At 45.9% G+C, this 14409-nt stretch overlaps 1 protein-coding gene across 1 annotated transcript in view; it reads right to left on the reverse strand.

Moving 5' to 3' along the window:
* Positions 1-313: 313 nt before the first annotated feature.
* The window catches only part of Mmd (monocyte to macrophage differentiation associated), a 28595-nt gene continuing 14499 nt past the window's right edge, over positions 314-14409 (reverse strand). The window contains exons 5-7 of the mRNA XM_032912421.1: positions 12837-12938; positions 11407-11476; positions 314-2261 (exon numbers count right to left, since the gene is read on the reverse strand). Of these exons, the coding sequence (XP_032768312.1) occupies positions 2061-2261; positions 11407-11476; positions 12837-12938 (373 nt within the window). The 3' untranslated portion in view covers positions 314-2060. The remainder of the gene's footprint in view (positions 2262-11406; positions 11477-12836; positions 12939-14409) is intronic.

Genomic DNA, 14409 nt, shown 5'->3' on the forward strand with positions numbered 1-14409 from the left:
AAACTTACTGTGTAGGCCATGCTCCTCTCAAACTCACGAGCCTCCTGACTCAGTGTCCTTGCTGAGCTGAGATGACATCACATCAGTACCCCCTGCTTCCAGAAACCTGGCAAGGCGCTGAATGAAGCTTCAGTTAGCTCTGGCAGGTCAGTATTTACAAGGCAGATGAGAAAGCTAAAAACGAAAAGACCAGTTTGTTTGCCTCTGCATCCTGATTTCTGGAAGACGGCTTCACAAATTCCGAATATGAGATTCGCTCGAGCTCACAAACACCCAGCATTAACTTTTCAGCCATATGCTGCAGACAATGGAGTCAACCCAAGTAACAACTTTATTCTAATCTACAGCACACGTTCTTACATACATTTTAGTGGTTTTGACAGTGTTGCGTATGAGCAGACTTTAAATGAATCCACAAAAAGTTAATATATTTAAAGTAAAATATACACAGTAAAATAACAGGCACCTAAATGTTCAGAACCATGCATCTAGAGCGGCCTGGCTGGTGTTGTCCTTGGGTTCCCTTGACCACTGAACAAATTCCCAGAAGTCCGCTCTTCCATTGTTCCTTCACAATTTACCAAAATCAGAGCCTCAACACACATACAAAATAAGTCTTCTTTTAAACTTACAGCTGTACAGAGTTTCAATTAATAAAGTGTATCTTTAATCTGACAATTCCACTGAGCGGGCCTATTCCTAGACAAATAGGTGATATTAACATCTGATCTAAAGGCAAGGCGACGTCACTTCTCTTAAACGCCAAGAAAGATTAACCAACAATGCAACTAATACATCAATCTTAATATAAGACATTGAGAGGGAACTAGAAATAATATATAAATATCACTCCACTGAGTTGGCATAAAACCCACAGACTACTGACATGAGTTTCTACCTGTCAATCAATGCTGTATTTACGGTGTGGGGAAAAAAAAAAAACATAGTATATTGAGAAATGCAGAGGAAAAGGCAGAAATGTGAGTTTCTGTGTCTAGTCCCACAATTAAAATGAATATCAAACTGATACAGTAAATTTAAGTGGCTTAATTAACCACGATGACTGAACCGTTCGTTGGGCACCAAAGTGGCAATAGGATTTCACCATAATTCACCGTAATTCAGAAAGCTCAGGAGGAGCGTCTGGCAGATGGGCAACCCAACAATACTATCATAATCCAGACAGGATCCTCCTCCACCGCGGAGACAGACCCTGGAGAAAAAGTGGCAAAGGCAGACAGCAAAGTTATGTCTTCTGAAAAAGTTGATGATATCAAAACACTGTCTTAGCCCTGGTGGCCCACACCAGGTCAAGGACGTCAGCCCAGAGCAGCACAGAATTCAGGGTCAGAGATTGGCAGAAAAGTTTGGGAAAAAACTGCAGTTTTTCTAGAAAATTGGCAAGTTCTCCACACTGAATAAAACCGTCAGAAGAGGTATAATGTTTGTTTGTGGAATGTTGACCGCTTGCTGCAAAACTTCGCACGAATGAGGAACCATGGTGGGGGGGCGGGCGCGTTTTTCAATGGGAGAGTTTCTCTTAAAAATTTACAAAAGAACCGAAGCCTCCTTTTAAAAAAGAACCATGTTATGTCAAGATGAAACATGGTAAAGAGTAGTGTTAAGTTTCCATGATTCTTTACACAGTGAACGGGAAACGTGATAGAAACGGCGCTTGTTTTTCTTAAAAAGGAAGTTGTATTGTTGCACTGACTTTGACAACCTGACCTACTGATTTAGAAAAAATCATCGTAGTTAAAATCTGTAAAACAGAAAAAAAAAATACAAAATTCTGGTTTGTAAACATCAGCTGGCCATGTCTATCCCGAGTCCTTCATGATAGTGGAATGGAATGAAGAATTAATTCACTACCTTATCTGTTGCCTGTGAAGAGGAGAACTCCAAGGCACAGCTTTTATACTTTCACAGTAATTATATTAAAAAAAAATTAAACGAAGTCAGTGCAAGTTGCTTACTCTTCTGTGCGCAGCGCTCAGCTCTTACCCCACTCAAGTGCCTCAACCGTGATAATACTGATTTGAAAGCCTAGCAGAGACGGGTCACAAATGCCGAATAAAGTCCGTGGGACTTCGGTAAAGGTACTTCCAAATGGCATAGTAGTGTACGGCAGCGGCTGTGGCCACGAACAGGTGCCAGATGGCATGGGCGAATGGAATGATGCCATCGCTCTTGAAGAACACGACTCCCAGGCAGTAGATCAGGCCCCCACAGGCAAGCTCTTGAAGTCCGTCAGTGTTATTCTGTCAACAGAGGCGGGGGAGGGGGAGAAAGGGTGATGTTACTCTGATGTGACAACCAAGGTTAAGAGTCACTGTCCTTGCCCCCAAAGCTCCTGGTTTCTCTGCACGGTAAAAAAGCATGGTGTGAACGACACCCTTATCTGGAGACAAAAAGCTACTGTAAAACGCCTCGCCCGCTTGACCTGGGATGCCCCATGGATCTGCAGGCAGGATCTGACCATTGGACTCATAGGCTCCACAGGACGAGGCGGTAATTCTGCTCGCTTAACTGCGCCCAAGCAGAATGTTATCACGGTCGGCCGTGGTGACCTTCGTTTCCCAGGCTACCCTTTGGAAGCTTCCTTCCACGTGTGGCAGGTCCAAGGAACTGGTTTACAGCTTCTATCTCGGCCAGGCCGGTCGCGTGCCTTTGACCTCTCTTGCACCATCTGTACTGATTTTGTTTTGTTTGTTTTGTTTTGTTTTATTTCCCCAATCTTGGCGGCGTGTATGAATTGAGGGCGTCTTTCCTGCTGACATGGGACACATTACACAGTCTTAGGGATTTCCTAATTTACCCCGTGCTTCCGGGTGTTAGAGCTACATCCTGTATGTTTTAAGTCAAAAGCAAGGCTTTTTAAGGCCGTCTTAAAAGTCTTAAAAGAGAGATTCAGAGGCCCATCCGTAAGGAGTCAACTACAGAGAGACTTGAATGCAGGAGGTTGTAGGGGAGGTGGTGCCGCAGAGGAAGGGGAGCTGGTCGGAGAAGCAGAAGGCAGAGGGTGGCCGGCCCTTTGAAGGGAACGAGAATGCAGACAGCTGTGTCCTAATAAAGGCAACCTTGGAGCAAGTCCATGTGGCCCAATGGTCCCAACGGTCAAGTCAGGCAACAGCAAGAGGAAATTCCAGCTCAGCCGCCTGCTAGGAAGGAGCCCACAGGCCTCGCCAGAAGGAAAAAGAGTGTGTGAAGGCCGGTGGTAGGACGCAGGGCTAGGCGTGATGATCAACCCTATTTGTAACATTCCCCTGAACTTCAGGGCTTTGTGGGAGTAAAAGATTAGGAAGGAGGGGACTTGAAATGACCCAGAGCAGATTTTCTTTTCTTGGTAAGAAGAGACATGTTCAGCTAGACATCAATTAAAATGTTAAAAAAAAATAAATCTAAAACCAAAACCCTCAAGCCAGTAATCATACACTTGCATTGCTTCGTACGGGTTCCAGGGCTACCAGTCCCGATCGTACTACATCCTTGTATGCGCATCAGGAGCCCTGTTCTAGACGGACAAAGGTTGCCATAGACTCTTACGGGGCAGCAGGAACCCCAAGTGGAAGAGTCACTTGTGTAATAGCCTCCTGATCTGGTGGACAAGAGGCTAAGAGGCAGCCCAACAGTCATGTGGCTGGGCACTGCTTCCGTCTGTCCTCAGGGTAATCTGGTTTCTGCCTTGGTTTTGATAGACTCCAATCCTCTTTGTCCAAACGAGCTAGAGACCGGAACAAGTACACCAGTCAGTTTTTAAACAATCTGTCAAGGGGCAGCTCCTTAAAACCCTTCTACCTCGTCAGACTCTCAAAGACAGGAACAGACTTGACCCTAAAGCAGGCCAAATGCGTTCTTAGATGTTGCTGGTACCTGGTAGACGCCGTGAAGCCCTCCTGTGTACTTGGCTATGTAAATCTTCACCACCCTAACTTGGGGACCATTCCTTATCAACAGCACTGACTAACAAGAAACAGAGAGGTTAGGTACTTTTCTCAAGGCCAGGAAGTCTCCTAGTGTCAGAATTGGGACCTGAAGTGAAATGGTCTGATGTCTGAACTTTCATTTGGCACTGGGGAAATGGGCGTCTTCAAAATGGGGGTTCACGTGTTTTGTGAGGTGTACAGATGAGAACGAAAGGTGGGACAGAAGGAGCTTGATTACACTGATTACATCTGTTGTGTTATATAAAAGAGAAAGGGGAGCGCGGGATATGTTTGGTAGAGGCTTGTTATGGTGTGGGGAACTGGGTGCCTCTGTGGGCCTATGCTGAGGTATCCCTTCCCTCGGAGGTACCAGCCATACACGGATATAGGATGGAATAGAGTTTGTTTAGGGCATGGGGAGGGGAGTGGAGTGGGTAACAGAGACAGAAAGGCAGAGAGAGAGGGAGAGGGAGAGGGAGAGGGAGGGAGAGAGAGAGAGGAGAGAGAGAGAGAGAGGGGGAGAGAGAGAGAGAGGGGGGGGAGGGAGAGGTGAGTGTAGAGGCTGTGAGCATGTGGAGAGATGGGGGAGGGGAATGGGGAGAAGGACAGAGGGGAAGGGAGGGGAGAGAGCACGAGAGAGCGAGAGAGCGGCTCCTTTTACAGTGAGTCGGGCATACCTGGCTCTCGCCAGGTAACTGTGGGTGCAGCCTAGAAGAAATGCTAACGACATCCATCCAAATGCTTCTGTAAAGTTCTTTGGCATCTCAGTCCCAGTCAATTCTGGACCCCTCCAGCCACCAAGGCAAGCACTGTTCTTAACACGACCACCGCGTACAGGACCCCCCACTCTAGAACTTCAGATGAACGGAATTAAACTGCTTATTTTCTGGGAGCTGTGTAAATCCAAGCACATATTTCCAATGCTCTTTATCTTTGTTTGCTTGCTTTAGGTTTTTGCGTTTGTCACTGCCGTTGCTCTGCTTGGCCGTTCCCTCATTACCACAGTTTATTAATTCTCTCTCTCTTGGGAACTGCAATGATGGAGGCTGGTATTTAACTTGGTGAGTCTTTTTGCGACATACGTTTCCATTTCTGTTAAAGAAAACCACCAAGTCCCAGAATAAATGCACGCTAGAAACTAAAAGTGTAAAAACTAGACTTTTGGGGGCAGGCCCTATCATTTTACACATTGCACGCTGGTGGGACCCATCCTAGTGCGGGTCTCTAATCATCGCTGCTCTTGTGGGTATGTTGGGGCAGCTCGCTGGGGCTTTAATTTCTATTTTCCTGACCACTAGTTATATCCACCTGTTTTCAGAGGGTTATGGGTTTTCTTTTTCTTTGCAAGTTTTTGTACCCATCTTTTAAAGAGCTTTAGGAATGATTTGAAGGACGGAAGACTGGGCAAACATTTAACAGGTGGCTACGTTTAGGATGCCTGTCCTTCATCACAGACACAGCGAGTATTTCCTTCAGGACTGTGACTGTCTGTGCGTTTTCCTCATAGAAGCAAAGCTTTGGAACTTTCCCCAACTGACTTTTTCTTCTCTCATGGTCTTTATTTCTGTGGCTCCCAAACCTATGCCTATCCAAAAAAAATTGTGATGATAAGAGGTTCCAGGTTTCCTGATGTTTGTGTTTCCAAGGAATCTTCAGCTCCTTGCTTCATAGCTAAGCCTATACTTCAAACAGGGCTTCTGCATGACACAAAAGTGACATTCAAATGCTCTCAACACTTCTCTTGAAAACACTTCCCTTCTTCCATTGAGTTGTATTTATATATAAATGGCACTGCTTCCTAAATAAACTATTCACATAAAAGGTCCACAGACTCATTTCTTCCTGGACATTCCCATTGTCCAGTCCCAACAGACATGGCACAGCCCTCTGTGGGCTCCAATCTTCTTCAGTCATCCTAGGTCCCCACAGGAGTTGTGGTCTAGACCATTGGTCAGAGTCTAGCTGTATTCTCCCCCCTTCTCCCAGATGAAGATCCTGACTGGGATGTTCTACTGGTCTGGATTCTGCATAACGGTATCACATGTTCCACCCCATCCTCCCAGAGGTCTCCAGTCCTCTTGGTGTCTGCTTTTCGTATCACCACACAAACCTATCTTCTTCCCACACCATTAAGAGCAGTGGTGGCTATTTTCTGCATCCCGCTGACAGATGCATGGAGTACTCACAGTGTGCCTTAACTTCTCGGGGATCACCAGAGACAGCCCAGTGGCACAAACAGGTGTGAGGTCTCCAGAGGAAGGATGTCGCTACTTTTAATGTTGTAGCCAACTGTGCTGCTGAACTCATTCTTAAGGTCTAGAACTTTTCTGCAGATCCTGGTTTCTATGCGGTGATGAAGGTCGTCTACACATGAAGTCTGTTTCCTGTTCCTCTCCACTGGCTTGCTTTTGTTTCTCTTATCTCTTGTTGTATCCCTAGCACATCGGTTACACGCTGACTAGAAGCAGTGAGGACATACAACATTGTGTTCTTATCAATCACTGTCTTTCAGCAAAAAATATGATATTTGCTGGTGGTGTTTCCTTAATTATCTTTTTATCTGATCTGTAAAGTTTCTAAGTTTGTTGAGACTCTTAAAATGATGGCTGAAGGCTGAAATCTCGTCAGAAGCTTTTCCTTCATCAGTTGAGAGAACTACTCTTTCTCATTGATTCTCACAATGTGGCAAATTTCTAAGTGACTTACCAATGGCTCCAGGGAAACCTGACCTGATTATGATTCGTTTTACATCCTCATGAAACTAGATTTGCTGATATTCTGGTTGGAGCCCTTTGGAGCCTTTTCTGCCTCATGGGTGCTGGTCTGCAGTGTTCCTGCAATGTGTGTTTGATTCTCAGGGTAATCTTGGCTTTATCAAATGAACCAGGAAGTGCTTCTTTCCATCCAGTTATGTTTGCCTGATTGATTATTAACTTCTGGCTCTCAGGTAGTCTTGCTGGCCTTGAACTCTTGATCTTCCCAGGTCCTGGAGTGGCAAGCACGTCCCACCTCACCAAGCTCCACTCTACCGTTGGAAGTCTGTATAGAACTATTACTATTCTAACCCTAAGTATAAAATTCGCTATAATGTCTGATTGAAACCTTTTCAAAGAAACAGCTTTGGTTTCATGATTTTTTTTTCTAGTTGTTGAGTTCATGTTCTCTCCTCTCTCCCCCTCTCCTCTCTCCCCCCCCGTGTGTGTGTGTGTGTGTGTGTGTGTGTGTGTGTGTGTGTGTGTGTGTGTGTGCGAGTGTGTTGTGTGTGTGTGTGTGTGTGCTCAATACTAGGGATTGAACCCACTGCCTCTGACCTCTGACATGCCCAGCAGAGTCTACATCACTAAGCCATATCCACAGCCCTCTAATTATTTCTGTACTGTTAGTTACTGTAGGCTTGATTTACTTTTTCCATCTGAAGATAGATGTTTACATCACTAATTTTAAAATGTTCTTCTTTTTAATAGTGTTAGTCAGAAGTCTTCAAAGAAACAGAAACACAGGAACTGAGCCTGGAGCGAACGTGTATTACTACAGGCACAGACATGTAGCAGACGCCAGTGCCTTGGCCTCACGAGATGGCCAAGCATCCCTCTGGTCCAAATACTAGTGTAATCTAGTGTTCACCAATGCCTGACCTACAGGAACGTGCAAAAGCTAGCCCCTGCAGCATCTTCCTCACAGATGACTGTACTCTGAGACTGCTCCCCTCTGAGACCTTCCAAGACTAGCTAACGCCTATCCTACTCATGCTTGTACATGACAAACTCCCTCAGGTTTTAGGTTGCATCATTGGTGTCCCTCCGTCAGAATGATCCCAGACTTCCTGTACACGTGTTTGTTCTTTCTTCATTATCTTATCACCCTAGTCAGGGTTCCAGACCAACCTGTGCAGTATTAGGTGCAGAGTTCAAAAGATGGATGTGTACGTCTGCACGCAGCACGTGCGCGTGCGTGCGTGCGTGTGTGTACACACTGATAGATTTTAAGGCACTGACTTGTGTAATCACGGAGCAGCAAGTCTGAATTCTGCAGGGGGCTGGAAGACAGTGGTCCAGGTAATGCTGCTACTGTGGCTGACATCCAAAGTGGCTGACATGCAAAGGCTGGGGAGGATCCTCACTAGGAAGGCCTCAGTCCTTTATCTTAAAGCCCTCCGGTGACTGGTTGAGGCCCACCCACAGGACAGGGAATGCACTGTGTCTCCTGAGTTGAATGCTAATGTTACTGAAGAAGCGCCTTCACAATCAGGCTGTTAATGGACAGACATTTAGGTACCCCGGCCTAGTCAGGATGACTCATCGAAGCAACCTGCACACTCACAGAGGCATCTAAAGCACCACACCTCTTTCCCAACGCCGCTTGGGCTGCAGCCCACAAACCGCCAGCTTACAGATTCATCACTAGTCAATTCAAAGACGCAGGAATTTATATAGAAGTGAGCTGTTTAATCTTTAAACGTTTGGGATGTCTCTCTCTTTTTGTGGCACAGTTCTAATTCTTCAGTACCAAAGATCCCTTTATTGTCTAGTTCTATTGTCCGTTTTAATCAGAAGAATTTTGTATACTGACCTACTTCAAGGTGGGGCCTTGTGGGAGGCAGCAGGTTGGTGGGGGCCATGCCTCTCAAGGGCTTCGCTTGCCGCTGGCTCCTTCTTAGCTATCTCTCTGTCTGCTGTGAGGTACTCCACCCTGCTTCACCATATGCTCCCTGCACAGCGTGCCTCTCCTTGCAAGAACCAGCAACCGTCAAGTAACTACAGGCTGAAGCCTCCAAACACTCTGAGAGAGAATAAATCCTTCCCTCCTTCCTTTTTTGTGTTTCGTTGTTGTTGTTTGTTTTGTTTGTTTTTTGAGCTTCTTTGTCACAGTGATAAAAACACACAGGGGCAGAGGGACTCTGTGCCCAAAGTGATCCTGGTCACCCGAAAGCCAGAGATGTTTGATGTTCGGTGTGGTTTTACCACTTCGGATGGTGGGGGCTCCACTACTCCCCCTGAATCCAGTCCGTCTGAAATCACCGTTTAGCCCCTCACCTTCAGAGGGTTATGCCTCAGCGAGGGCTTCCAGAACTTTGCCCTGCACAGATGCAGCTTGATGCTTGGCCAAGCGTAATCCTTTGTAGATTCCTGGAGGTTTGTCCTAGCAGCTCTGTTCTCCCTAGGTCCCTGCCCCATCAACTGTCCCTCAGTCTGATTTCTAGGAAGACAGCTGCTCTTGCTCTCTCTTTCAATTGCTATTTGGAAAGTCTTCAGGAAGACAATGGGGGAGGCTGTAGGACCCAAAGCTCAGCTCTCTGCTTCTCTTCCTAAGCATCGAGTTCCTGCACTATCTGTGCTGGATGCCTGAGAAGCCAGGGGCTTTGACTCATTATCTATGGCTCTTGTGACAGAAGGGTGAGGTCTGAGACTCACGCTCGGCTCCTCAGCTCAGCGTTCACTCTTACATAACCCGTTGGATCCCGACCCTGTCTACGCCCCCAGATTATTATCAGCTCTCCAAAGACGGTGGTGCCCTCCCCAGGCATCTGTCTCCTCTGTTGGTAACACCTGCCTCACTCTGACCGCTTCCTGGTTTCTCCTTGTCTTTCTGAATCAGCTTACCTATCAGTTATTTTAGTACTTCACCCTCATGTTCCCATAGCAACCTGAGTCTTCCTCCACCCCATCCCCCAGCCATCGGGGACATTATAAAATTTTATTGCAGTCTCCCGATTGAACAGAGGCGGTGTCTGTCTGTTGGACCCCAAGTTCTGTGGCAGCAGTGTGTGAATTACCCTGCTTCATTTTCACAAACATTAGTCACTGGCTATTATAGCACCTAGGAAAAGGCCGATTACAGATTCAGGCTAGCAAAAATACTGGATAAACCTGCTTTTATGACAGCCAGAGGGAACTGACTTGAAACTCTGCTAATAATTAGTAACCAATCCACACAGACTTTGCTATTATGGCTCTGGCTGTCCCCAACTGCCCTCTAACGATGTAATAGCCGTGGCCCATTTTTCTCACTTCAGTCACACTGCCTGCCTCCCTCTTCTCATCCTCCTCTGCTGCCTCTGCCAAGAGAACCGTATACATCTATGTATGTGCACACATAGACATCGATATATGTATTTATCTGTGCAGTGGAGCTAGGTAATTATTAAAAATATCATCAAACCCCTATCTCAAGGAAATGTAATTCTTGACATTTTCATAAGCAATGGTTTCCTGAAAACTCAGAACCAAGTTTCAGCTCCAAGGGGCATTCTTTTGAGGCGGCCGGCCCTGGAGGAGTGGGAGGAGAGGCGGGCACTGGGGAGAGGGAGGCGGGCACTGGGGACTTAGAGGTGGACACTGGGGAGTGGAATTACATTCTCACGTTGTATTGTAAACTCAGTAATGAAGCCTCAGGTACAATCCTGACTGGACAACTGAGAATAAAGAAATGAGTCAAAACTAAACAAGATGCTGTTCTTTAATTAGCACGGTGGTTAATGGCCAGTGTCGAGCACAAGACACGGGAGAAAGCAAGCCAGTAGCAAGCAGTGCTGGATGAGACTGTCATGTACAGTTGTGACTCAAAGTGACAGAGGCACATGGACCTCTACATGATAAGTCAACTGGGAAGAGAACTTCGAACACACCGTCCACAAGGATCCTCTAAGGGCAATGCAACACTTTTATACCGAAGTCCCCAACTTATTCTCAAGCAAAGTCAAAAGTAAAATAACAGATTTTTTTAAAAAGCCACCTTCCTTTCCTAGAGAGACAATACTACTTCAAAGCAAATGAAGGAAAAAAAATGAAGTAAAAGGAACTGAAAACTACCAGCAGGAAGCTGGGGCAAATGCTGGGCTTGTTTTTCTGACTTCAAACTTACAGTTTTCCCTCCTCAGATGGGTAGGGCCACCACAGCCTTCAAAGACCCTCCTAATTCTTGAGATTTTATGTCAGTAACTCACGTTCTCTTCACTATAACAGATCTCCAGAGAGCCTCTTCCAGAGAGTCAGGCCTAAGCAGCCCCATTAACTACCCTGAAACAGCCATTTCTAGTCTTTTTAGATGAGTCTCTGAAAGATGGATGAGATTGTGTGTGTGTGTGTGTGTGTGTGAGAGAGAGAGAGAGAGAGAGAGAGAGAGAGAGAGAGAGAGAACGTGTGTGTGTGAGAGAGGGAGAGGGAGAGAGAGAGAGAGGGAGAGAGGGAGAGAGAGAGAGAGAGAGAGAGAGAGAGAGAGAGAGAGAGAGAGAGAGAGACTAGACCCACCATCTAGAACAAAAAAGGACAGAACAAACCCTACATATACACAGCTTTGCCAAGCTGTGGAGGGTAGCTAGAGTACCTCAGACAGGCTGCATTATCTACGTTATGGTTCTCTCTCAAGTCTATACTTAATGGATGTATCACAGCTCCAAAAGGGATAACGGCACATTTATCATCACACCAGAGTATCAGGGATTCAGGAAGGAAGTAACCAAAATTCTAAAGCCACATCTCACCATTGATGTCACCACCAAGGCTGGAGAAAATCCCATCGTGAGATAGAAGAAAAGTTCCACCACTTTGTACCTGCAGGGACACAGATGTTAGACTCACACCCGGGGACTGCTTAGATCATGCGCATGCCGGCTTCCCCTTTCTTTATGTTGGAGGAGAAACATAAGCTTTGAAACTACTCAAAGGAGCTGCATTGCCCAGTAGGAGACCACCGAGCCTCTCCCTAACGTGCAGAACTGAGGAACCATGAGGCAAAGTTTCTCTTAGGATGAAAAAGGCAGAAATTGACCCAGGCTGCTTAGAACAGGTCTGCTCTGAAAACTAGTTGTAATCCAGCCCGGAACAGTATTTTTCTCTTTCTCACCTCCTGTTGGCCCATCACCAGTTCCATCCAGAGTTAAAAGGACCTTGACATAGGGAGGGGAGGTAGAAACCCAGCTTTCTTCATGGGTGGGCAGCAGCCAGGGCACAGGATGTGTGTTCTGTTTGTCTCTTCATTTTTGCACGCCTATTTCCTGTGTCATCCCACTAGGCTGCAGGCTATCTGAGAACTGTAGCCCCAGTGGAGGAAGAATGGGCTGCAGACCTTGGTTTACCAGAAAGGCCTGTCTTTACTTGCTACGCTGTCTGGAGGCTATAATCCAGAGGCCTGAACCCAAGAAGCGCAGGTGCCTTTAGACTGATAGGCATTACGTAATATTCTTGGCACTTGTTACATTCAAAGGGTAATTGGAGTCACGTGCCTCCGATAAACTCAGGATCGATATGTCTATTGGTGTTCTCTTCGTTCAAATCTTGTTGTGAACTTCATGGGTGCAGCTTCTAACTTTCTGGGGATACAATCTCACAGCAAAAGGTCATTTCCTTCCGGCTCTCGTGTTCCTAATTTTTATGCCTGCAGCTGAAGATGGTGACCTGGAGGGTCTCCTTTGGATCCGAAAGGTACACTTTCCATATGCCTTTGTTTACACCCACACTCTGTTTATGCTCACGCTTTTGACCATAGCCCCGAGTAGGAGGCGAGCTGTGTCCAGTGCTAGCTAGCGTCTCTCCTCAAACACAGACTTCTATCTAGGTGAGTGCGCCACAGTAACCCTTAGTGTCATTACCCTCCATCTCCATGGAAACTGGAAGAGGGTTAGTCTCCATTTAAGGCATCTGTGAGAGCTTGCCTCTGGATAAGAGAAAAAGGTCCCTATGGCTCTAAAATGTCCTTCGACCCCAGCGTGACACATTTATGCCTTCCCACCCCAGCCTGTCCAGCGACAGTGAATACCGAAAGGCATTAGAGATTTTCTAAAAAGCAATACATGTTCTTTTTATGTATTTCTACTCTGTGAAGCACAAGCACACAGGGGAACTGCGCCGTAACACAAGGCTATTTTAGGCGGTTAATTGCTAAACTATCGAACGGAAGTGATCTTTCTCTTACTTTTCATGGTAGAGAAATACGTAAATGGTTCCTCCAGCTGCCATGAGCCAGATAAACCAACGCATGTGAGATGCCAGGGGTCCAAGTTCACGGAGATTTAACCTACAAACGGAAACGACAATAAAAGGGGTGAATGACAGGAATCCGGAGCCCACGTTCTCCTAGTGACAGCAAACAGCAAACAATAAGAGGACAGAAAGAGACGGCCCTCAGCACAGCAAGGAGGCTTTGGCCAGCCTGGGTGAAACTAATCATTCAAAGAAAAGATTGTTGGTCGAATTTTAGTATTCAGAATTACACGTGGTTTAAAAATAGCACCAGCTAAAAAGAGACATGTCCGTGTGCCTGTCACGTCTGACTTTCCCCAGCAGGGATACGCTGAAGCAAGGGCTACTGGCGCTTTTATTTCTGACTGCACGTTTGGGATGTTGACAAAGCTTATCGAGAACCCGGAATAAAAACCAGGATCACATACCCACGGCAGACACCCAAGGTACATGTCTCTGTTAGCAACCTCTCTGCCAAGGCAGAATGCCGAGAACCCCTTCAGCATGTGCTATGGAACGTGTTCTGTCACAGCTCAACATGCCACAACGTCATGTGTATTCAAAACAAATACGGAAAAAAGAAATGTTCGGTTTGGTTATGACTATAACACTAATATTCTAAAAAGGAAAACTAACTATTGACATGTCTACAACTACATGGGAACAGATTGCCTACTCTACCTGTGATCCTTGAGTTCATACTTAATCTTTTTTATTTTTATTTTTATTTATTTTTTTTTTTTGGAGCTGGGGACCGAACCCAGGGCCTTAGCAAGCGCTCTACCACTGAGCTAAATCCCCAACCCCTTAATCTTTTTTCTACATATTTACTCACTCGAAACTGCTTCACAAAGGCTTTTGAGCATGCTTGCTTGTATGTGAATCAGACTATAATTTAGCGAGAGGTACCAGAGAGGCCTTGGACATTTTTTTTTAAATTTAAACAGATCATCTTGGACTTCTTTGTTTTTTTAATTTAAACAGATAATTACATTTCTTTTGAGTGACTGAGCCTGCATGAGACAGGTTCTAGAGGCTGGCTGATTCTATGGACTATAGCACTGGATGATGACTCAATGGGAAGGTCTGAGTATTCAAAACCGGGCCAGGTCTAGGGGAAAAACTAAAGCTTCTTTCATTTTTGGCTTTTGAAGCAACAAGAGGCTGCATCTGATCTTTGTCAGAAGGGCAGTGAGGTCGAGGGAAGTGCACAGGGAGTTAGAGGTTTTAACTGGTTAACTAGTTCTGTTAGTTATCAGAGGAAACGAGAAACGTGTGGATAGACAGTCGCTACCGGGCTATTGAGTGGGCAAAAGCCAGCGGTATACATTTCTAAAGGAAGCTTGCTTTTCCTCAGATGCATTTACAGCATTCCCCAAATTCCCCAAATTCAATTTTCATGGATTCTGAAAAGCAGCAAGAGGTCTATGGAAAGAAGATGGAGGGGGAAAGGGGGCCTGCGAGTCACACCCAAGTCCATAGCGCCCCCTCTAAAATAATCTTGTGCAGGCGGTCCTTCCAAGTCA

Source organism: Rattus rattus, chromosome 9 (assembly GCF_011064425.1).
Source record: "Rattus rattus isolate New Zealand chromosome 9, Rrattus_CSIRO_v1, whole genome shotgun sequence".
NCBI lineage: Eukaryota > Metazoa > Chordata > Mammalia > Rodentia > Muridae > Rattus > Rattus rattus.